Source organism: Halichoerus grypus, chromosome 10 (genome assembly GCF_964656455.1).
Source record: "Halichoerus grypus chromosome 10, mHalGry1.hap1.1, whole genome shotgun sequence".
Classification (NCBI taxonomy): Eukaryota; Metazoa; Chordata; class Mammalia; order Carnivora; family Phocidae; genus Halichoerus; species Halichoerus grypus.
Window position 1 is genome coordinate 79,988,861 of NC_135721.1, and position 25,451 is coordinate 80,014,311.

Below are 25,451 nucleotides of genomic sequence, written 5' to 3' on the forward strand. Positions count from 1 at the left end.
AAACTACCATTACACTAATACTGAAACCAGACAGAGACACATCAGGCAAAGAAAACTACAGACCAATATTTCTCATAGGGCATAGATGCAAAAATCCTCAATAAAATACTAGTAAATTGAATACAAAAAGTATAAAAAGAATTATGCAGCATGACGAACTGGGATTTATCCTAGGTATGCAAAGCTGGTTCAACATTCAAAAATCAATTAATATAATTCATCACATCAACAAGCTAAAGAAGAAAAATCACATCCTCATATCAATAGATGCAGAAAAAGCATCTGACAAAATCAAACACTGACTCATGATGTAAAAAAAAGCTCTTAGCAAGTTAGGAATAGAGTGAAACTTCCTCAACTTATGAAGAACATTTACAAAAAACCTACAGCTAACAGCATAATGGTGAGAAACAAGAAGCTTTCCCACAAAGTTCAGGAATAAGGCAAAGATGTCCCCCTCACCACAGCCTTTCAACATCATAGTGGAAATCTTATCTTATGCAATAAGACAAGAAAAGGAAATAAAGGGCATACAAATTGGGAAGAAGAAATAAAACTGTCTTAGTTTGCAGATGACATAATTGTCTAAGTAGAAAATCTAAAAGAATCAACAAAAAAACTCCTGGAACTAATAAGCAATTATAACAAGGCTGCAGGATATAAGACTAATATACAAAAGTTAAACACTTTATATACTATCAATGAATAAGTAGAATTTGACATTTATAGCAGCTTATTCATAATCCTAACGCTCGGAAGCAGTCTAGTGATGTCCTTCAGTAGGCGAATGGATAAATAAACTGGTACATAAAAACAACAGAGTATGATCTAGTGCTAAAAAGAAATGAGCTATCAAGCCATGAAAAGACATGGAGGAAACATAAATGGGTATTACTAAGTAAAAGACAATCTAAAAGGTTACATATTATGTTATTCCAACTATGTGACATTGTGGAAAAGGCAAAACTATGGAGACAGTAAAAAGATCAATGGTTGTCAAGGGTTGGGAAGTAGGGAGGAAAGGGACGAATAGGTGGAGCATAGAAGATTTTTAGGGTAGTGAAAATACTCTGTACGATACCATAATGGTAGATACATGTCATTATAAATTTGTCCAAACCCACAGAATGTACAACCCCAAGAGTGAACCCTAATGTAAACTACAGACTTTGAGTGATTATGATGTGTCATCGTAGGTTCATTAATGGTAACACATATACACCTCTCTGGTGAGGGGTGCTGATGGTGGGGGAAGCAGTGCCCATATGCAGCTAGGTTATATGAGAAATCTCTGTACCTTCTGCTCAATTTAGGAGTGAAACAAAAATTGCTCTACAAATTAAGTATTTTTTTGAAAGGCAACAGCACCATAGAGTGATGAACATGAGCCAACTATAGCATGCTACAACAATGTAGACGTAGCTCACAAATGAAATGTTGAAAGAAAGCAAAACTGGACACAAAAATATACATGTATGGTCCATGTATTTGAAGTTGAAGAACAGACACAACGCACCTATGGTGTTAGGGACATGGGAAGAGGGAAAGGTGGAAGAACCGGGATGCTAGTATTTCACCATCTCTCCACTGGGTAGAGAGTATAAGGATATTTTTTCCAGTCATCATGTTGTACAATTTTGATTAGGGGCCTTGATGGTATATTATGGTTTATTTAGATTAAAAGGTTTTTTTTTTTTTTTTTTTTTTTGAGGTAATAGTCCATCCAGTGTAGGTAAGTCACAACATGCCTTGAGTACTGCATTTGGTCCTAACACCTCTCTAAAGAGACATCACATACTGAGGAAGCCAACCATTATGTGGACAGTCTGAAATAAGTCACACAAAGCCAGAGAAGAAAGTGGGATCACTGAGCCTGAAATATGAGAAAGCTGGGTGGGGGGCATGGATACTGTCTTCCAGCTTTGGCATCATTACCACACTGAAGAGCTGGGCTCATTCTGAGTCACCTGGGAGGGCAGGATACACACCAAGGGCTCCAAGTTACTGAGAAGCAGACACAGCTCCATGTAAGGGAGAGCTATGCAAAAACGAGTGTCACTTCTTAGGCCAGGGTCTCTGTCATCACTCCAGGTGTTAAGCAGTGCCAACCTGTTCCTCATGTGGCCACCAATATGCAAGCATCCCCTAAGAGCCAGGCATGGGGAAGAAGCTATCCCTTCCCAAGAAGAGCTCAACACTTGGTGGGAGAGGTCTGTTCATAAAGAGATGCACAACATCCAATACAATGTAAGTACAGTGAAATCCCAGCACAATGCAATAAGTGGGGTTCAAATCCAATCCTGTCAGTGTGCTACTGTGAGGCTGATGAAATGAGCAGGTGGAATCGCATAGCCCCACCTGCCTCCAAAGAGGAACATTTGAGTGCTGGGAAATGAGAAAATTCACTCTAGCATGTCAGAGCTACCAGCATGAGATCTGGTGTGTTCTGCAAACAGTAATAACTTCTCCTGCCGCCAATGCAGGACTAGGGAAACAATGACCCATTTTTTGTGGCTAGATCACTTCGGGTCTCTGATTCACTGTCAATATTTCAAAAAGCTGGAGCCAGTGCTTCTCAGAAGGATAAGGAAAAGGGGAAATCCCTGCTCTGTGGCCTCTTTGGAATATAGAGAATTGCTCCCTCCTTAAACACTAAATGAGCTTTCTATATGACAGTGGCAAGACTGAGCTATATGGTTCAGGCCTGAGTTTTTAGTTGCTCTTTCACAGAGAATGGTGGCCTTGCATGTCACACTCGACGTGGCGGGCTGCCAGTGGCCTCAGAACAAAGCCATGCTGAGTGGGATGCACAAGGAACCACCGAGTGCTTGGCCTCCATAGTGCTGTGCTCTATGAAACAGGTCAGCAAACCTTTCTAGAAGGGGCCAGACAGCCAGTATTACAGGATTTTGAGGCTATTACTGTCTCTGTCACATATTCTTCTGTTTTGGTATGAAAGCAGCCAGAGACAACATGTAAATGAAGGAGTCTTGGTATGTGCCAATGAAACTTTATTTATACAAACAGCAGCAGGCGGGTAGGATTTGACCTGCAAGCACGAGTTTATGTAGTTGCCTGATGTAGTTGAGTAAATGAAATCTAACTAGACACCACTGATAGTCAGGAGGGGCACACAAGTTTGGAGCCAATATGGCAGCATGCGAGGATTTTATGGAGGAAAGTTGTTCACTTTCACTTTCAGATGTGTGGCTCAATTTCATTCACATGTTTCATGTAAGGTGCTCGTTACTCGCTGTGGGGCAGTGTAATTCCATATGCTGTTTTCCCACTTCCCTCAAATTTCCAAGCTTTGAAAATACACCAAATGCCAGTGTCATATGACAAAGGCTCTCCTTTGCATTCAGGTGGTCTCAGGGTAGTCCTAAGTGACGGTAAGTCTGGGCTATGAACATAGCATGCTTATTTAAAAAGTATATTGCTTTTCTTCCCAAGGCTCAGTGGGTAATACACTTGCAAAGGATTCAGGTATCGTGGTAGGCCTGCCATCTAAAAGGGGCCTTCAAACTGCATTTCTTTTTTTTTTTTTAAGATTTATTTATTTGAGAGAGAGAGAGAGAAGGAGTGTGCAGAGCAAGGAGGGGCAGAGGAAGAGGAAGAGAGAGAATCTCAAGCAGACTCCCACTAAGCATGGAGCCTGATGCTGGGCTTGATCCCATGACCCAGAGATCATGACCTGAGCCGAAACAAGAGTCAGACACCTAACTGATTGAGCCACCTGGGCACCCCTCAAACTGCATTTCTATTTCATTTAACTAACCTGCCCAAAGTTTGTGCAAGTAGAAAAGTAGATCTGCAAGCAGATGGGCTCTGTTAAGAACAGAAGCTGTGGAGCAGAGCACTGAAGCTCCACCTTCGTGGCCCGCAGGGAGGGTGGCATGTCTGTGCCCACACAGAAGCCCTCTGGATGCCACTGAAGGTGACTAGCCCAGTACCCCATCCTTAAATACCATTTCAGAAATACAATTCAATAAATGTCACTGCTCACACATCAGGGGCTCAGCCTGGAACTCGGAGAGTTCCTTCAGCAAGTCTGGATAAACCAGCCTCCGAGGGCCTGCTATTTTACTCTATTTTACTCTCCTGAGCGGTGTGGCAACAGCACATATAAAGCAGCTAGAAACATCCTTGAAGGGCCACGAAGAGCAAGCAGATCCTCCTGGAGAGCCACTTGAATGCGTCCACTCCCCCTTCACCCGCACTCAAGTGGTTTCTGACAAGCAGTGGGAAGCAGACAAGAGGGAGCCTTTCCTTTCATCCCTTCAGGGCTGGCTGCCTGTTCCGCGGGCCACCTCACGCTGCGGCGTGACTGGGGGCCTGTGCTTGTCACTGAGCCCTTCCTGTCAGAACGCAAGCCAGCCACAGAGAGAGTGCCCAAATCACCACTCCTCAGAAAGAAGGGAAATTAAAAAGGGAAAAGTTTAAAAACTCCCTCAGCCTTTTATTGCAGAAATAACACAAATTGTTCCTCTGGGCAGTTCTAGGTGAGGCTCTTAATGGAGTCATTGCTGCCATTAACCCTCTGCTGTCCTGCTGAGGACACTGGGAGCCATGGCATTCCAGAACCCAAGACTGTCCTGTCTCGCACACCCCATCTCAATTCCAGAGGCTGTCAGAGGCCTGGAACCACTCGTAGAAAGGAACGCTCTAGGAGAGAGAGGCAGACCTCCGGGGGTCTCGCCTGCAGCCACAGGGTGGGTCCAGGTGTAAGTGGAGAGGCCAGAAGTCAGATGTCACACCCTCCTCAGTGCTTGCAGATCTCCCCACTGCACACACACATCCCACACGCCTGCACACACACACACACACCCCAGGCACACACACCACATACCAACTCACACCACACCATGTACCACATTCACACACACCACACTCACACATACCACATGTACACACACATACACACACATACCACACCACACATACACCACGGGCACACACACACCACACACATACCACACACACATACCACATGCATACACACACCACTCACATATGCCACGCACACACATACCACATCATACACATACCACACTCACACACCTCACACACATGCACACACACACATGCATGCACACACACATACTACATACCAACTCACACCACAACACACACAACACACACAACACATGCACACATGCCACATGCACACATACCACACCACACACACACACCACAGGTACACACACACCACACTCATATATACCACGTGCATACACACACCACACTCACACACACACCACATGCACACACACACCATACACACACCACACCACACACACCACACTCACAATACTACAAGCATACACACACCACACTCACACATACTACTCACACACATACCACAGGCACACATACACACCATACACACACCACACTTGAACATACCATACCACACACATACCACACCACACATACACCACGGGCACACACACCACACTCACACACACACCACAGACACATACACACCACACTCATATATACCACATGCATACACACACCACACTCACACACACACCACATGCACACACACACCATACACACACACCACACACACCACACTCACAATACTACAAGCATACACACACCACACTCACACATACTACTCACACACATACCACATGCACACATACATACCATACACACACCACACTTGAACATACCATACCACACACATACCACACCACACATACACCACGGGCACACACACCACACTCACACACACACCACAGACACACACACACCACACTCATATATACCACGTGCATACACACACCACACTCATACACACACCACACTCACACACACACCACATGCACACACACACCATACACACACACCACACACACCACACTCACAATACTACAAGCATACACACACCACACTCACACATACTACTCACACACATACCACATGCACACATACACACCATACACACACCACACTTGAACACACCATACCATACACATACCACACCACACATACACCATGGGCACACACACCACAGGTACACACAAACCACAGGCACACAATATGCATTCTCCAGTAGGACAGAGGCTCAGGTGCTGTGATGCTCCCTCTCCTCGTGTGCCCACTGTGGGCTGTGAGCACTTGGAAGGTGGGACTCTTCCCACCCACTGACCCACCTGGAACACAGTCCAGCATTGATAAACATCTGATGAATGAATGAATGGACAAGGAGGCTGGACAAACATAAACTTACACTTCCCATAGCAAATGCAGCTGACCTCTTGCCCAGGCCAAGGCAGAGTGCCTGCACCCAGCCTCACTGACAAATATGTATTCAAAGTCCTGTGTGCCCTTCACTGTCCCAAGATGGGGATAGGCAGTTGGTAAATGCAGAATAGCCACACTCAGGAAGCCAGCACTCCAGCCATGAGACAGACGACTGTCACGTAAATATACATACTACCTTCTCAGGAGGAAAAAATGGGGGTGTGAAGTGCTGGGTGGGGAGGCTCCATCACTCAGGGGTCAGGGGCCACTCTGAGGGATGTGCAGACAGGTGGGGAGGGCACTCAGGCTGTGGGGAGAGCTGAAGAGGCCCTCGGGGAGCCAACAGGATGGAGGGACAGGGGCCTGGAGGCCAGTGTAGCCACGAGTGGAATGAGCCGGGGGCAGGCCTGGAACTGAGCCTGGGAGGGACGTGGGCGCAGGTGGACAAGGACACTCCTCAGCAGCCCCCAGGCTGTCACTGTGCTCCGTGTCACCTCCTCTGTGCTCATGCTTGGGGTTGGTCACCTTAGCCAGGTGCCTCCTCCACCCAGGCCGAGCAGGACTCAGAGGTGGCTGGAAGGAGGGAACCAGGAGCCAGGAGCCACAAAGGCGACTGAAATTCTCTGGTAACTTCTGAAGGTAGCCTGAGTGGAGCACTGCACTGAGGCTCATCCCGCTTTGCTTCCTGAGTCTTTCCAGTCCTAAAAGCATTCCCAGTGCCCCTCAGAAAGAAGCAGAGATGACACAGCAGGCCTGGGTGCCCAGCGATGGGGACAACAGTCTTGACACAGAGGCTGAGATTTCATAACCCCTGGGCAATACCCTGAGGGATTTAGCCACCAGAAATATAAGGGTCTAGCTAACTAGCCAAATTCTCATCTCTCCAAGTAGTATGTAACTTAGGAAGGGTGTTTGTTTTCCTGTGAGCATTTTGGACTAACATAAAAAGTGATAAGTATCTGACTGAACTTCATCTTTTCCTGAAGCAGGAAGAAAGCAGAGGACAGAAAGCAAATATTTATTGAATACCTATTCTGAGCTTGGTTCTCTAAATGCCTTTGCTCACTGAATCCTATTATCAACTCCATTGTACAGTTAAAAAAAGGAGACTCAAAGACCAAATACATGTCCCAAAGTGACCATTTAATAATAAAAAAGTGTCATGATTTGTATCTGTTTACCGACTCTAGAGCCTAAACTGTCCATACTTGATTTTTATCTAAGCCTGTCCCCTGGATCAGAACACAGTTTGGGATTAATGCTGGAGTAATTCACATAGGAGAGAAGTCCTACACTTTTGGGAGACAATGATTAAACATTAATCAGCATAATAAGATCACATGGAAGGGTCTTGTGGTGACCCCAACAGCAGAAAATTAGGGCTAGGCCGGGACAGTGTGGTGGTGCTTTACACAGGTCTTTGCCAACTCAGAGCAGCCCTCAGGCCCCGGGGGGAGGGCCGGGGAAGGGAGAGTGTGAGGTGAAGGGTGTAAGGGAGCTCTCCCTATGTCCACTGTCCTGCAGCCTCATGTGGCAAGCACGATGGGGATCAGTCCAAGACGGTAAGCCTCAGGCTCCCGCTGCTAGCCGGTGCAAAAGTGACCTGGTGACCGGTCAACCAGGTGCCACCTGAGAAAATCTCATGGCCTCTCAGGATTCCTGAGCATTACGGAGTCAATTCACTAAAGGGCAGCCCCAGGCCCTTGACATTCAGCACAGCTCCCTGGCAGGGCGATGAAGATGTTCTCATTAACTGGAATGTACATAGTCAGGGCTCAATGAATATTTGTTGAATTTTGTAGTTGAGTGACAATAAGGTAGCATGGAGTAAGCTGCCACAAAAAGACTGGAACTCAAAGTCCCCTCTCGTCTGCCAAGCCCAAAGCTTAGCTCTATACTTGCATCATTTGGCCCCTGGCACCCCCTGTAGGATCTGTGTCCTGATCCTGAAGATTAGGGGGCCCGGCAAGGTGAAATGTTTCCCCGAGGTCACCTGTGGGATCCCTAACTGCGAAGTCCCTACACAAGGGCGCCTTCCCAGCAAACCCATTCCCTCTCTGTGCATGTGGAGGGCGGCAGGCATCAATGCCCCATGGGAGAGCTTGTGAGAGCTCAGCAAGCCGAGAGCTCAGGGCACTTCTTTCCTTTAGTCTTGGCATTTGCACGTGCCCCGCTTTTTGGAGTGGGATGACTATGAAGCTATAAAATATGCTTTTTATAGCTGCTTTACCAAAAGTAATTATTCATTCTCTTCTTAAATGAAGCAAGGACTTTGGTTTTAGAATGGCTCTGATTAATGCAATTTTAACAGGACTGTTCAAAAGCCAATGCTGAAGGTAAAAAATCTTGCTTTGATCCACCTGCTTCCTGCCTTTTTAAATCCGATCAATCCCATCACCATGATGCTTTTGAAAGGTAAGTGAGCATCATCCATGGATTTTAGAGACCCCTCTTCCCTTGCTGACTCCAGAGTAGAACACATGCAAACAACAAAGCATTCCAGGCAGGCAAAATCAAGCCGGTCTGAAGGAGTGATGCCAAGCCCAGAGCCACTTGAGGTGTGATATAAACGGAGGTTGTCAGAGGGAACCAGCATCCCCGGCATGGGAACAAATGAGCTGGTCAGATGCACATGGAAGGGAAATGTCAGGTAAGCAGTGTAGGCAAGAGGAAATATGAACGGAGCAGGAGAGAGGCATGATTCCTCACCCCTGTCCTTCAGAGGCTTTGTTTGAAGAGGTTTAGAGGTAAGAGCTGCAGAGAGAACAGGGGCTTGGTAGGGGTGCCTGTGCCCTAACCCAAGCAGACGGGCAAAAGTAGGTGCTCCTAAAAAGGTTATGTGAACATGGCAGGGGATGGATGTCACAGCACAATTTTCGGTGGGAATCATGTGCAGGGGTCTCTAACTCTCCACATTAATCCATAGGATTCAAGAAAAAAAAAAAAGTCCTTGAAAAACACCCTGAGATACACACTTCCTACCTGGCTTCCTGTGGGAACAGCCACATTCTGTAGCCAGAGACCACCCCCTGAGACCCTCTTGTGCCTGGTGCCTTTGCCCCTCAATCTTAACTCACATGCCATCTCCCCAGAAGCCCTCATGACCACAGACACCTCAACAGTGACGCCCGCTCACACCCCAGACGCCATCATTGTACCCCCAACCTAATTCCAAGTAAGAACAATGCCAACCACAGAATGAGTCCAAGAAAGCCTGAGTTCTAATTTTCCCCATGAGGACTACTTTACTGCTTCTTTTGAAATGCCAAACACGAAGGGCTATCATTGAATATTTTGGAGCCCTTACTAAATGCCTACTCCAGCTCCCGGGTGACCAGGGTTGTTCTCTGAGGCTGACTCTGGAACACTTATTTCTTGACTTGCTACTGCCTGTCTCTCCCACCAGACTTGAGGCTCCGGAGGGCAGCAGGTCTGTCTGTGGCCCCTGGGTGTAGCACGGTGCCCAGCAGAGTTGGAGGCTAGTACATCTTGTTGGTAAGTGGACAAATGCCTCTCTATCCTCTTGTCCGATGCGCTCTGGGCTTCACCCCGGAGTTGAGTGCCCCAGGCAGAGGCTTGTAGAACACAGCAGGTTATGATGGTGATGGGAAAGGCAGGCCTTTGCTCATGCCAGGGGAAGCTGGGGGCTCCAGCGCTCTGCAGTGGTCAGTGCAAACTGAGCTCTCCTGGCTCGAAGAGCCTCCTCCAACACAATTCTGTGAGGACAGCTGTGTCTGTTCCTGGAGCTGGCTGAGCTCAGAGAAGCCTGGAGCCATAATAGAGTCTGTCTCCTTAGCAAGAGCCCAACCAGAACCTGAGAGATCGAGAGGGGTCCCTGCTCTTGGTGACAAGTGACAGCACAGAGCGTCACAGGCCCCCAGGGCGTTCTTCTCTCAGAGGAGGCTCTCCAGAGTCCATTGGGCAGAGAAGTGAGCAAAGTGGGGGCTCTGTCTGACATCGTACTCCAGGCAGCCCGTCACTCCAGGCCACAGACTGAGAGAACCAGAGAGGAAGAGGCAGAGGGGGAGGGTAAGGGGGGACAGGTTTGGCTGCAGCTTCCTGGGAAACTGCATCAGCCAGATGACAATCGGAATTAGCATCAGAACACCTTGATGAAAGGAAGGAAGAAAGAGTTGAATCCGTGAATGAAAAATAGATTATTCACTGTCAGTCTGAACAATGGAACAAGACACAAATAGCAGCCATGTGCAGGACATGCCAATTTTGCTCAAAAATGGTGTGCACGGTACTCCAGCGGCCCTCCAGAAAGCTGAGTAGCACAGCCAAGTTCTGCACTGAGCAGATGGGGCAGAGGGAGACTAACAATGGCCTCTCAGAAGTGGGAAGGACGTGGGCTTGAAGTCAGAGATTCAGAGTTCTAGCTCTGTTATTTACAACCGTTATTTACAACAGCGCCCACATGAGGCAGGGGGTGCGGAGGGGGGAGCAGGACAGATAGGAAACAGAAGATGGAAGGCGGAAGGAGAGGCCCAAGCCACCAGCCTCAGGTAAGTGACTGTGCCTCTTGGAGCTTGGGCTCCAACATCAGGAAGACAGTTGAGATAAAGAGTGATGGGGTTGGTAAAGCTATCAAGGGCCACTGCTGTTACTGAACTGGGCAGAGGTAAGTGTTCCAGGGCCCCGACCCTGCCCAGCACCAGAAGTCGGTCAGTGGAAGCAAGGAAGGAGGGACGCCCACGGATAAGAATGGAGCCCGTCGGTTGTAGTTAGTAAGGGACCATCAGGGTGTACAGGGCCATCATCACCTCAGTCCTCTCCACACTTGACAATCAAGGAGGCCCGGGATGGCCAGAAACCAGGCCCCTCCGCATCTCACTGGGCTCTGCTAGGACAATTCTGCCGGCAAATGCTATTTAGTCTGTCACCAGCCCGGGTCCCTCTCTGCAAGACTGACCTGGCCCTAAGCACACGTGTCTGTGCCCTCTGGTGCTCCAGAGCACAGGGCTGCAGCACGCTGGCTTCTGGGCCCTACCGCCCCTTCCCTGTGAGCTGAAGGGGTCTCTGCAGCAGCCTCCTCTGATGATCCCCCTCTCCCAGGGCCTGTCAATCCTGGAGAGACTTCACTCCTCTGCACCTGAGTTGCTACGGCGAGACACCATGACTCACCTAGGTGACAGAGGGTCCTGCACCTGTTACCCAGAGAGTGCCCTGTCAGCTCTCGGGTGGAGCTGTGTCAGGCTGTGTGCCATCTCCTTCCATTCAACAAAAACTCAGGAAGTAGGAATAACTGCTCTCCCCACTTACTGAGGCACAACGGGGAGGAGTTTGGGCACTCGGGAAGGAGCCAGGATTCAAACGGAGGGTGGGTGACAATGTTCACAGGGGCCCCCCCTTACCTTGGTGAAGGTCAGACAGTCCTTGTCCTGGTCTCTGTCCTTCATCTCGAAATCATAAAGTGCTTTGCCCTGGGGCGGGGTCTGCGGCAAGGGCCGGACGCACTGGATGTAGCTGGCGGGCAGGAAGCCGTGCGCCCCGTGCAGCTCCCCATGGTACCAGTGCTCGTCCACTCTGCGCCGCAGGATGATGATGTCGCCCTTGCTGAACTTGAGGTCGCCGGGTTCTTTCCCCTCGTAACTGTAGAGTGCCTTCCCATAGGGAAGCTGGGAAAGAGTCTGAAAGCAAAACATAGTATCTGGTTACTCAGCGTGGCCTTCCTGCTGCCCTGTTAGATCTGTCTGGGATGGGGGGCTCCTGTGCTGTGTGGGCACGTACAGAATGTTCCAGAGTGGTAAGTACTTCAAAAGAACAGACACCCTATATGGGGATACTCAAGCCCATGGCCCTGCTGAGACAAAACGGTCCCCATAATGGCAGTCCCCCCTCAAATTGTGCGTGTGAGAGGGGGGCCAAGCATGGTCCTGGACTGTCCACAGGAACCAACTCACTCTGCTGAAAAGGACTCTGGAACAAAAGCTCAATTACTATCATTTACAGGTGAGGAACTGAGGCACGGAGAAAGAGAAAGTAAGTGGCCCAAAGCCCCACCCCCGTAAGGATAGCGGAATCCCTACCCAGGTGGGCTGGCTCTGATACTCTCATCCACTGCTCTGTGCTAAATTGTCTTCCACTGTGTGCTATTTCTAGCTGCCAGACTTCCAACAATTATTGTCCAATAACATTTTCCTGACTTCATCTCCGAACCTTCACAGCGACTCAGAACACATGTCAAGGGGCTTCTCAGGTCAAGGGGACAGACCCACACCTACTGTAGGACCTTCCCACTCACAGCCTTAAAGCCAAGAGCATACACCTGTGACATCCAGCCCAGAGGGAGAGTGTGGCCATGGAAGGTGGAGGCCACCCCTGGGACATTGGTCCCCAATGCACTAGGAGTTCTAACAAGTGGTCCCTGCCTGTCACAACACACCCCCCACCATACACATACCAATGACAAATAGCTTTTTGATGCATATGGCAGTCTGGTCCAGAAGCACAATTTCAAGACCATAAAATAGTATCCTCTCAATGTCATGGGATGTTCTTGTCATCCTGTCAAAGATTAGCCAACCTTTCTAAAAGTGATCTGCCATCTTTGGTCTCTAATGGTGAATGACTGGTTCTGAAACCAAAACAGAATTTGTGGCAATCTTCTGCTCTTCTGCAATAAGGAGTCTGTTGAACCACCCTGAAACTTGACGTCACCATCCACTTCTCGGGCTCCGCAACTTAACTGGACCTGTCTCATAAAGACCAGTGGCCACCTGGGTTTCTATTCCTCTTCCGTATGGGTGGCCAATAACCATCAACTGAGTAAGCTCTGTCAGAGGCCAAGTCTCTGCCAGAGGAAAACCAAAGGAAAACCCACCACTGTCCCTGTGGCAATACCCAACAATTTCCCTGACAGAAGCTGCATTTTCTTACCAGGGCTGTCCATGCCAAGGATTTCTTTAGTATTCGAATCAATCAATAGAACCACAAAAGCCTGCAGCAGTAGTACATCGAAAAGCTCTTTGTAGGGGACTTAATAACATGTTGGCAACTCAATCACTCTGCATTTATGTCTCAGCAATGTCAAATGACAGCAGTTAAGAGAGAACCTGCTGGCAAATTGACAAACAGCTACCACTAACCAATTAAATAGTAACACCAGAGGATTTTTCGTTGCAGAACTCAATGAGGAAAAAAAAATCAATTTGCTTCCAATAATACTCATCCTGGCTAGCTTTGTACGATAAGCACAATAGCCTGTAACAGGCCCTGATTTCAGACGGCTGAGGCAAAGCGGTGATTTGCAGAACAAGGACTGTGATCAGAAAAGAATGGAAGGGGCTGTTGGCTGTGAATCACCCGAAGGACCTCGGACACACAAAGGCCAGTCAGCCCCTGGCACAGGGGTTCTCAGGGAGGGACAGTTTTGTCCCCCAGGGAACATCTGGCCATGTGTGAAGACATTTTTGCTTGTCACAGCTGGGAGGTGGGATGTTATTGGCCTCTAATGTGTAGAGGCCAGGGATGCTGCTAATCGTCCGGCAATGCACGGGGCAGCCCCCACAGCAAAGGACTGCCCCGCCCAGAACATTAATAGTGCCGACGCTGAGAAACTCTGCCCCAGCCTGTGAGGTTAAATTTACAATAAGACAGGGTAGCTTTCTTGTTCTATTTGAACTTAGTCTATCACAACTTTAGAAGTTAAATATAACACTGACTTCCGTGATGGGACTCTTGTCACTACCGAGTACAGGAGAGGCTGAGACACCCATCAAGATAAGAGGCGTGAGAGGGACAGTAAGGAGAGAACCCGCCGTCAACTTGAAAATGGGCTTCCGCTCGGTGCACGACAGGAACCTTTGCTTTGCCACCGGCCCCATTTCCTTTCACCCCCAGACCAAGTGGGGAGTGATCAAGGGCAATGTTTGGAGACCCACAGACACTTGAGGTTGCTGGTAAATTTGCTACTCTTCATAACAAAGGAGAGCAAGAAAGGCCAGATTTGCACCTTTGCTTCGACGGGCTCTGCACCCCTCTGTGCGCTTGCATGCTTGAACATTCGCACGTCCCCATTCTCCCTGTGTAGCAGAGCCACTAGCATTCCCACTCTGGCCTGCCCCCACCAGCTCTGCCGGCTCAGTTGACACAGACGCCACTCGCCAGCACACTCCTATGCATGCTGTGCAATCCCGGCCCCCACCTGCCCGGGTGCAGCGAAGGGCCTGGGTATAGTGACAAGAAACTGAGGCCCTTCCCGTGCGGGAGGCCTGGCTCCGGGGCTGGTGCTCTTGAGTAGTGTGTCCTCCCAGTTCCTGTGAGGCACGTACTGCAGAAGTTCAGGGGACCTGGTCTTTCACTGACTCTCCAGGATGGGCCTGGCCCCGCCCATCTGGGCACCGTGGCCCCAGGCCTCCTATACAGCCCACCACCTTCCACGGCCCAAACTCTGCCTGCCTCTCTCTCTCTGCTTCCAACATCCCTTCCAAGTGGTGGACTTCGTTCCAATCTAATCGCTTGCTCAACTTCTTGATCTGACGTCCCATGGCTGTCCCGAGAGCCTCCAACACTGCATTCCTCACCCTGGCCAGGGAACGCCTGCCCACCACCAAGCATGTACCCTTGGTGGCCCGTATGCCCACCCTCTCCCTCCACCTTAGCACTCATCCTCAAGTCCTACTGCCCCTACTGGTAAGCGAGCCCTCAGGGAAACACCAGGCCTGCTTCCACCCCCCATGGCCAGGCCCTTCCTCTCTTCCACCTACACCACTGCAAACCTCCACCAGTGAGCCCTCAGGCCCAATCAGCCCACTGTGAGGCTGGATGCCTGAACACAGAGCTGATCCTACCCCCTGGGACTCAGGAGCTTTCAGTGGCTACCTACTACCCTCAGAGAGGGGCACCAAGCTCCTCAGCATGGCATTCAGACTCCCCCACATGGCCTCAGCTCAGCTTCCAGCCACCGCTCCCGACATTCTTCTCCACAGCCTGTGCCAGCCACAGGGGCAGCATCCTTGCTCACAAAGAGCTCCTGCTTCTGGAACCTCTGGGGCTTGCCTACCATCTTGGCCCCTCTCTCTTCCTCCCAAACCTGGCAGCAGCAGCCTGTGTTCTCCTATGTCCTGGGAGCTTCTACTCCATCACACCCCTACCGCACTAGTCCCTATTAAACCAAGCCCCAGGACAGGAGTGTCTGGCACATGGTAGGTGTCCTATGCATGTTTGTTCATTCAGCTGGGTTCAGTTTATTCCTGAGATAGAGCCTGGGTGGGGCTGGAGGTGAGGAAAGTCAGAAATGACAGATTTGACATGACACCCCTTGTAAAGCAGCATGCCTCACAGAGATCCAGGGTAAGGGTGCTGATCCCAGCTCCACACGCAGGAGCAGAAGAGCAGTTGTGCTAGTGGGTAGACCAGGGAAGGAGAGGGGCCAGGGGCGTCTGAAGCAGCAGAAGCAGGGCAGGAGTGGCTTGCACGCACGGCCGCCCAGTCAGGGCCAGCCATCTCATGACCCTGAGGTCAGATCACAGGGCTCAGAGCACACAGCACAGCCCTGCTGGCCCAGCCATGGTCTGGTCAGGCAGCCATGCTCTGGTCTGTGCCTGTGGGTGGGCAAGGACAGGGCGAGCGGAGAGAGGGAGCCATGGAGAAGGGAAGGGGGAGAGGGAGGCAGCCCAGCCCACCTGAGAATTCCCTCCCCACACTGCCAAGATCAGCACCTGAGGGAGCAAAACTGAGATGCAGGACATACTTCTGAGGGCAATGATAAAAGTCAGGGACAACGCCAAGAGGCGGTTTCTTTAGGGGGGCAGAGCAGCCGGAACCTGGTTCTCGCTGTGAGGAAAGGCTCTGAAATGGGGACTCTCAGACCTCCGAGGCGCCTGTCATCTTTAAAGCCCTTTCTAAGATTAACTTAATTAGTCCATGACAGGGCCTGGAGGCAGCACCCGCGAGGACCCTCCCAGCCCAAGGAAACTGAGCGGGTTTCCGGGCAGCCATTACCTCTCTGCCCGCAGACTGCTCCTTATAACCCCTCAGCTGTGTGTGCTCCCCTCTGGAGGAATCCCATTCAAACATTGCCAGTGAGCCGGCATTCTATGGGCTCAAGACATTAAGGAAAAGAAATAAAAGGAAAAGGGAAATACATCTGGGACGCCTACAGGATAATTAACACCAGCCACCCCTGCAAGGCATTAATAATAATTAAAACTTATAATGTCAATTTCATGGCTCATTACTCGGATGTAGCACACAAATCTTACTGTGGGCTTAATGTCCTACCCCGTGGAGACGTGGGTGCTCACGCATGCACAGCAGCACCATCTCCATCTTTTACGGAGATCACCGCGGCAGCGGGGTTTGACAAATGTGCCTTCATTACAGCACGCTGCTGACAAGGCTCTAAGTCGCGCTGGCTTCCCTGGGCGTGGGGCCTGGAGCGTGTGGGGGAGGGCAGCGTGGCAGGGCCAGGTGTCACTCCTTCACATCCCCCAGCAAGCTCCGGTAACAGTGTGGACAAAGAACTCGCCCATGTTTTAGACTCTAAGGACTCAACCCGTCTCCCTTACTCAGAGCTTCCCAGGCAACACCTGTAGTGAGCACAGCTTCTAACTGCGTGTTACCAGTGGAGGGCCCCCCTGGCCCATCAGCCCCAGGAGGACAGATAACGTGCCCATTTTTTGTTCAATGTTGCATCCCCGACCCCTGGCCCGACATAGATCACGTGCTCAAAATAGCTATTGAATGAATGAACATATGGACCAGTCAAACCAACCCTGCAGGATTGGGCCTGGGCTAAAAGTTTCCCCTGCACATTTTTTTCCCAGGATGTGAGGTTCAGGGTCCTCGCAGCCCAAAGTCCCATTGCTAAGAGTCACTGGGCCTGGATAAATGGGGAAAATCCCAATGATTACTCGAGGAGGAGGGCATGACAACTGGAGGAACCAGGCTGAGCAAACACAGAGTTGGACACAGACCCAGTGCCGGACAGAGTTGGACACAGACGTGGGTCTGCCTCCCACAGACATAGCAGAGCTGACGGTCACTGGGGAAACACATCCTGGCACGTTTCAGGGATGGTGAGCGGGCCACAGAAGGGAGGCGCCCTCACCACAAACATGCCAAGCCTGCAGGGCCCACAAAAGTGGCAGAGATAGCTAACTGTCTCCCAATATCCACTTGCTCCTGCTTCTTGCCAGTGAGAATATTCCAAGTTTCAACTGGGGGTCAAGGTTACCCAGCTAGACTTCATTTCCCAGCCTCGCTTGCAGGTAGCCATGGCCATGTGTTGTAACTTAGTCATCTAGTACACGTGAGAGTGGCTCGTGCAATTCTGGACCCTGTTTCATAATGACCTTTGTAAGGAAATCCTAATGCCTGATTCTCCCTTCCACGGCCTGGATGGCAGAGGCGGTGGAGGTGAGCCAGCTTCTTCCACTCCAGATCCCCCTCCGAGCAAAAGAGAGAGGAACCCGCTCCTTGGATGGCCGTGTAGAACAGATCCCTGGACTGTTATGTGAGGAAAGGACACTTCACCTTACTCGGGCCGCTGTGCTTGGGGATCTTCTCACCAGAGCTCAGCTGGACCCTGAGTAACCCAGAGGCTCTGGGGTGTGACTTACCATCTCTCCAGCTCGTAAGCAGTTTTCAAGGCAAAGCGTTGACCCCACACCACTGTGGAGGTTACCATTCATGTATTCCCCGTTAGGACAGTACCATGAACACGAACCCTCTCAGGTTTAGAATTACTTGAAAAGCAATGATTTCATGCATTAAATGAAGTACTGAAACAGAGTCCCCTCCCTCTAGTTTATGTATCAAATCTGTGATAGAGATGTCACTACATCACACATCAACCAGGACGTTCCCAGGTTTTAGTTCTCCCCCTCTTCAAGCCCTTTCTTCCATTTTTCTCATTAAAAGCTTTGCATTGGGTGCTGGGCTTTTGTTCCTTTCACTCTTCTGTTCTAATGATTTTTTTTTTCTTTCTGGTATTTGCATACATGTGCTTCCAAGAATTTATGGAACAGCACGACATGCCAGACCCTGCAGTAGGCTACAGGGGAGTAAGACACATCCCTTTGTTCAGAGGGTCACCAACCAGGGCAACAAAAGAGAAATGCACATTTTGTCCCCCAGCTCAGGTGGGGTGAGGACAACACTAGGCCCTCACCATGTGATGCAGACGTAAGCTGTCTACAGCCAAGAGTGGCCGTTAGCCTCCGTGTTGAGCACGAGTTTCATGTTTCACCAAGATTTGTGAGGATTAAAAAGAAATTGTACCTTTTTCTTTTTTTTCTTTCTTTTTCTTTTACTTTTCCTGGATCTTGTCAAAGGCTCTCTTCTCAGCTTTGCCTACAGTTCTATGCACTTTGGCAGTCAGTTCGCTGATGTTAGTGGTAATTTGCCAGAAGGTGGGAGGGCTTAACTTCTCCGTCTGAGCTGTTAGGAGAAGTGAGATTTAAGGAAACCCATGTTCTGCCTTAGAGACATCTGGTGACTTTGGGCTGGATGGAGTCATCTGTATGTGGAAGGTGTGAAGCCCCTTGGGTTCCTCCAGATGAACGGTGCTATATAAAGCAATAGCGTGCTTACACCATAGAAGGCCTGTGGCTCTTTGAACTTCTTCTCAAATTAGCCGACACAACTTTGTAATAAAATCATCATGGCATAAGGAATAAAACTTTTTCAAAACAACATGCTCCTCTTCAAAGAATTTATGCTTTAAAAAACTTCAGTCACCCTTCTGAGGGTGCGAAGCCACTTTCTAAGCCACTTGCATATGTGACCCTGGAAAGAGGAGAGATACCAGGATCAAACAAAGTCCAGCAGAGAGAAGGTGAGATCCAAAATTAAGGTCTTCTGGAAGCCGAGTCTCAGAAAAAGTTGCTCCTAACAAGGACATAGCTCAGTTAGGAGGGTTTTTTTTTTTCTATGTGGGGAGATTTATAGCCAACATTAATGGAAATATTGAGAGTGAAGATGATTCTGGGGAAAGTACACATGCACACACAGGCACACACACATGCGTGCGTGCACACATGGACATGCCCACAGGCTGGGCCCCGGCTCAGCACTCACACTGATAAGGGTCGCAGACATACAGTAGAGAGCTCTCGAGTGTGACGATCAGATCTCTAACATCCTCCTCCCCGTCCTCAGGGAACACGCGGGCTCCTTCCCACCAGGGCTAGGAGCTCGCTTTTTACTACCCACATGAAGAGGAATAAAGGGAAGCCTCACAGTCACCAAAACAAAGTCCGCCTCTGCTGACCCCCGGCACAAGACCACTGCTGAGGCCAGCTGGACTGACTCTTGGGGTGCCAGCTTCTCACCCCGCCATGAGCACAGGCTGGGGGAGGGGAGCATGCATACTTGTACGTGCCCCTTCTGCCCCGCACACCTGTGCAGCCTTCAAAGTCTGAGCAGCTTCTCACCACACACAACTGCATTTCTCTGCACCAGCTTTTTCAGAGTCAGCTGGTTTTACAGAGTTTCCACAGGAACACTACAGTGTGTCCCATTCTGGTCAAACAACGGCTTCACCACATTCTGTTTCACCAGCAATCTCTCTATTCTGGGTTGCAAAGACAAAGATGGCCTGGGAGAAGCTTCTCAGAAATGCTTGCGTTGTCCAACTCCCGATTATCTACGCATGCCATGGCAGGGGTGAGGGAGCACTACACTTTACCATGTGTTTCAGCCTTCCTCACTGTGCCCCTCAGAGGGCCCTGGACACACAGTGACTGAGCCGTCAGTCACTACACGGGGCCCGGGCCTACCTTCTCACTCTCCTCCTGAGAGAAGGGAAGGGAGCAGCTCGACAGCCAAGGTCAGGAATGAAAACCAGAAGGTTCTATGAAAGGGACAGCAAAGGGAGCCGAAGGTCGAGGCCCCTGACCAGAATTCCGTAAGTGCCCTGGTCCAGGGCTGTGGGTGCCAGCAGGCAGAGCACACAGCCACACAAGAAGACTCCCAGGGGCTGCAAAGGAGGCTGACCACCAATAACGGGTGTGGCCTCCCTTCCCTGAAATCAAGACAGATATGCCTGGGCGGAGGCAACAGCCTGCCCTCCCTCTTGGCTAGGAGAGGCGGAATCTGACTGCGCAAACGGCCCGCCCGCTGAAGAGCAGAGTGAGGCCCCACATGGGAGCGGCCGGGCTTTACCGCACCCTGTTGGTTTCCAAACTGCTCCAGCCCGGCACCTAGCATGACCCTCCAGGAGAGAGTGTGTGCCCCACTCCCCTACCTCCAAAGCCGCCACGTCAGTTCTGCTCTCCTTCATTTTCATAACATGTTTCCACCCAAGAGCTTGCAAAGGTTCAAAGGGTAACAAAACCAGGTTCTCAACCGCTGCGAGACACCCTGTTGTACACGCACAACCTGTGTTCTGTCCGGCACCAGCCAGCTCTCCGTGGACCTCCTCCCCCGCCCGCTCACAGCCCCTGCTGCCTGCGAGCCAGGCTCTCCCCCCCATCTGCCCCTGTGACCTCACCGGGCTCCACAGATCCTGCCACTCTGGGAGCTGTGAAGGCCCATTTGTGCTTCAGTCCATGACCTACCCAGACTGTGAAGGATGCCCTATGACGTCTGGCTCATAAAGGAAATCAGAAGTAATTCTGTTCTGACAATTATGAAAACATGAGAGTATTAGAATTGCCTGGAAAAGTTTTAACCCTAGGCTTGGCAGTCTTATAACTAGGGTGTTAGTAAGTATTATTCAGAGACCAAAACACCTAGTTCAGTCTCCTGAGACCCACCTTTAATACCCTGTGCAGAAAGAGGCGTGTTTGAATAGCACGTGTAGATGCACACAAGCACATCCATACATACACACACTCAAACTGTTCCTCAAACCTAATCCGTCCACCACACACGCAGGTCTATTGTTCTGAAGTCAGAGAGGAGAAAGAGAAGGTGAACATCTAATATTAGCATAGATCAGGAGCTGTTAAACCATGGGCCTGGGGACAAATCCATCCTGCCTGCTGTCTTTGTAAATCAAGCTTTATGGGGACGCAGCCACACCCGTCCATTTACAACAGCCGAGCTGAGTACTTGCAACAGTCCATATGGGCCACAAAGCCAAAAGCATTCGCTATCTGGCACTTCACAGAAAAAAGTCTGCCGACTCCTGGAATGGAACGTCAAAGCTAGCAACGGACCAAGGTCTGAGGCTTGCACAGTTCCCACTCGTTCCTGGGTAAAGGAGGGGTGGTGGCTGCTGGGCCCCTCTGTGTGGGTGGAGTGTGCGCTCCACTTCAGAACAGCATGCCACTTCCACTGTCAAAGCCGCAGTTGGGGAAGTGGAGACAGCCCTGGTGTGGGGGTGGCCTTGCAGGGTGCCGTGTGACAAATCACCTCCATACGCAGGGCCTCCGTTCTCCCATACGCTGGAGATAATCAAATCTGTCCTTCCAAATTTTCTAGTAATGTCAAGAGAATAAAATTGATGGCATGTAACAAGCTTTCTGTCTCTTAATGAAGAAGGTGCTATAAAAATGATCATCGTAGACTGCTTGCTGAGGCAAACAAATGTTCCAGGATCCTGGATGCTGGTGCTAGAAAAGGCACCAGTAATGACCCCTAAGCGTAGACTGGAAGTAGCATCAGATGGATGAGGCGAGGACATTGCCCCGCCTGGCATCTGCACACATTGGCTCCATCATACGCTGGGTGAAAGAAATACCAAAGGTCTAGCGTGTTGTCCTCAGCTGTGACCTCCTCTCCTTCCCCGTGTCTCTGGGCACTGCTTAGGGTCCTGGGAGTCCTTCCCACCTTGCTTCCAAAGGGATGCTCTTCATCCGAACTCCCGCGGTTCCTGCCACCCCTTCATCATAAGCACTGGCCACTTTCCCCTCAGCTCTTGGGATGCGCCGTATGCTGCTTCCTGCACTCACCCTGTGTGACCCGTGGACTCCTCACAGCCACCCATGGGTTGATCTTAGATCACTGACACTCTACAGATGGAAACAGGCACGATGAAGTTCAGGAACTTGCCCAAGGACCCAGATGTGGGAGGAAACAGCAGACCAGGGTCGGAGCCCAGGGGGTCTGACTTCCAAGCCTGAGCACCAACTCACCACTTACATGGCCTTCTAAAAATAACATGACCATTTATTTAGCTGCTACTTCATGCCAAACACTCCAGGTAACTCGATTATTGCTCACAGGAACCTTGTGAAGTAGGAATTACTATTGTCATTTTATTACTGAGGAAAATTAAGACAGGCAAGGAAGTTCCTCAGTGTCAAGGGGCTTGTAAGAGGGGACCGGCTTCCAGCTCGTAACCCCAGCCTGCCTCCTCACACTCCCAAAGCGGGAGAGGAGCCCTTGGGGGCTCTCTGATGATTACCTGGAAGGAAACATGGAAGGAAAAGGAAAGGTGTGGACAGGTTATCCACCGGGCCAGAAGGGTCCAGATCTTTGTTTGCATTTATCCACCTCGGAGAAGAAGTAGTCATTTCCCCACTTTCTGGGAAGACCACACCAATACTGTGAACTGATGTTGAGACGTTCCTAGACATGTCCTAGACAATGGTTACCTAGAGGAGAGCATGGCTGACTACTGCAGCATGCCCTGGGCTGGGGATTGTGGTCTGTACCTTGAGAAGTGGTCTCTGTCTGGCAGCTTACTGCCCCTATGATCCCTCCCAGGGGAAGGGCTCGCTGCCTGCAACCCCAGCCCCTCCATCGCAGGCACTTTTGGGTCTGAATCCAGGGGTGTCCAGGCCAGTCCTATGTCCGACAGGTTCCTAAGGGAAGCACCCACCAGAGGCTCCTTTATGGGGCCAAAAGGGCCTCACACTGTATACCAGGATCTCTAAACACCTCAGAAGGTCAGGAGGTCAGGAAGGAAAACAAAGGCTTCCCATCCTTCAACATCTGTTGTTTTTCAAAAAGGAAAGTAGGGGCAGATGGTTCCTTCTGACCCTACTTCAACTGAAACTAACCAGCAAATACCCTTTAAATATTTTTTTACACATTATGGTTTTAATGCTACCCTCCACCTCAAAAAAGAAAAAGTAATACAAGAAGGCAAGGGGAAAAAGAAGATAATTGTAAATATCCATGCAAAAAAAAAAAAAGTTTCCCTAAGAATCCAGCTTTATTTAAGAGCAAAGAAGGGAGGCCTGAGTTAGAATCCTGGACCCTGGAGGGTCGGGATGGCCGCGCAGCAGTGCGTCTAAGAGCTTGACTTTGCCGCATGCTGGATGCCCTGTGCCTCAGTGTCCTCATCCACAAAATGGGCGTCATAAAGTACTTCTCTCCGAGGGATCTTGTGAGAGTAAGTGAGGTAACAGCTATCAGTACTTGTACAGAGAACCTGGTGAGTACCACGGTTTCCTGTTAAACAACTTCCCAATGATACCGTCAGAACGCAGCACATCACCTGTTTGCTACAGACGTCCACATCACACAACACAGAGACAGGCACATTCTGTAAAAACAAAGACCTTAGCAAAATAAACTTGATCATGATAGTGTATTAGTCAGTTATAAGAAGAAAAGCTGTCCCATTGACAGAAAGATGGGTGCCATACTCCCCGAGACCCCACACATCGCTGTGACGGGGTTTTAGGGCAGCACCTCAAGGACTGTTCTTGCTTTCCTTTTCACCTGTCCCTCATCACCACGTGAGGAGCACAGTTTGCCGTGTGGGAGATGGCACACCACAGACCAGGCGGGCATGGCCCCTGGCCACAGGGGAGTCACAGGGCAGATGGGGGGCAGGCCAGGAGGGAGACAAATAGCACCAAGCTCCCAGTGGGCTCTGAGCTTGGGGTCCCGGGCAGGGTGGGCCTGGTCTTCCCATAAGCAGAAGGGGGTCACGGGACTACTGAGGGTCCTTTCACCTACAGACAGGCCCTGAGGTTCTTAAAAATCTTTTTGCCATGCTGGGTCAATCTCAGAGAAAACATCCTATTAGCCCTTTTTCTAGACTTTCTCTGTTTTCTATAAACTGCTTTAGGCACTTTAGATACATGATAGAAAAGCATGAAAACTTCAAGCCCTGAATTAACATTTTGAATATAAATAGGTTTTGCTATTAAGTAAAAAAAAATCAAGCATGAATCAAAGGATAGCTAATGGTTTGGGCTAAATTCATGCATATATTGAATTTGCCTGCTTTCCACGAATCCTGCAATTTGCTACCTACATATAGGATAGAGGTCTGGGTGTGCGGGGCTCAGACCACCGTTTGGCCTGGGACAGGCGGGCGCTGGGGCAGAATTCTTCACCGCACCGTGCAGGCTGAGGCTTGATGAACACGGCTGGAGCTAGCAGGGATCCCTTGGTGCTTCATTTCCATGTTGATTTACAGAAATCATTAACGCCAGATATTTATTTATAAAATGCTGGGCCAACTTTGGAATGGAAATCACCACAAAATTGGATGTCGCAGTCACTTTTATAGACTTCAGGTGAACTTCATAAATCAATGATTGATGCAAATAGTCTCACTAAGGAGAAACAAACGAATGGCCTCTGGAGTCACTGCCACAGCATGGATGTGAGCGTGGTAGACTCAGCTGCCAGGGCCAGCGTCCTCCCCTCGCGCAGGGGACGGGTCATGCAACAGCAGCTTGCAAGCTGCAAGGGAGGTGCACAGTGAGCTCCCTGCATTTGTTAGCCAGGGACTCGAGGGAGAAATTTCCTGGAGGCAGCTTCACTCTGAAATGTATTTCATATGCTAGAGAATCCCCCCAGTTACTACCTATTTTATCGATGAGAAATTCCTTCTTGAAGACTTCAGGCTTTAGTGTGACTTTGTAAACCCTTTTAAAGTGCAAATGGGGTCTCCAGTTGTCCTTTTACCCCACCTAGAAAAACAAGACTACCTCTCCAGCACAGAACCTCTTCCCCTGCATAAAGGAGGGTCTTTCTTCTGCTGGCCGGCTTCTGGGCCAAGTAGTGATATCTGACCTGCCTAAAATATTCAATATTTTTGAGTTTACTAAAATATTAAAGAGCTCACTTGGCTTGCCTGAATTCTTAAAAATTAGGAAGAGGAACGTCATCTACTCTAAACATGTTCTGATAGGCAGTGAACAAAACACCATAAAGTCCCTGCCTTCACGGAGTTAATATTCCAGCAAAAGGACAAGCAAGAAAACACTTAAGTAAGTAAAATTGAGAGGCTAGAAAGGAGTAAGTGCTAAGGGGCAAACAAATCAGGGAAAGTGACAAGAAATGCTGGGAAGGGGGCACGTTGGAATCATAGAGGGGTGTCACCAAGCAGGTCATTC

The 25,451-nt window shown here is 49.8% G+C and overlaps 1 protein-coding gene across 4 annotated transcripts in view; it reads right to left on the reverse strand.

Moving 5' to 3' along the window:
- Nucleotides 1-25,451, reverse strand: part of SH3RF3 (SH3 domain containing ring finger 3) — a 379,200-nt gene that overhangs the window by 162,103 nt on the left and 191,646 nt on the right. For all 4 annotated transcript variants that reach the window (XM_078056676.1, XM_036110329.2, XM_078056678.1 and 1 more), the window contains exon 2: nucleotides 11,613-11,888. In XM_078056676.1, the coding sequence (XP_077912802.1) occupies nucleotides 11,613-11,888 (276 nt within the window). The remainder of the gene's footprint in view (nucleotides 1-11,612; nucleotides 11,889-25,451) is intronic.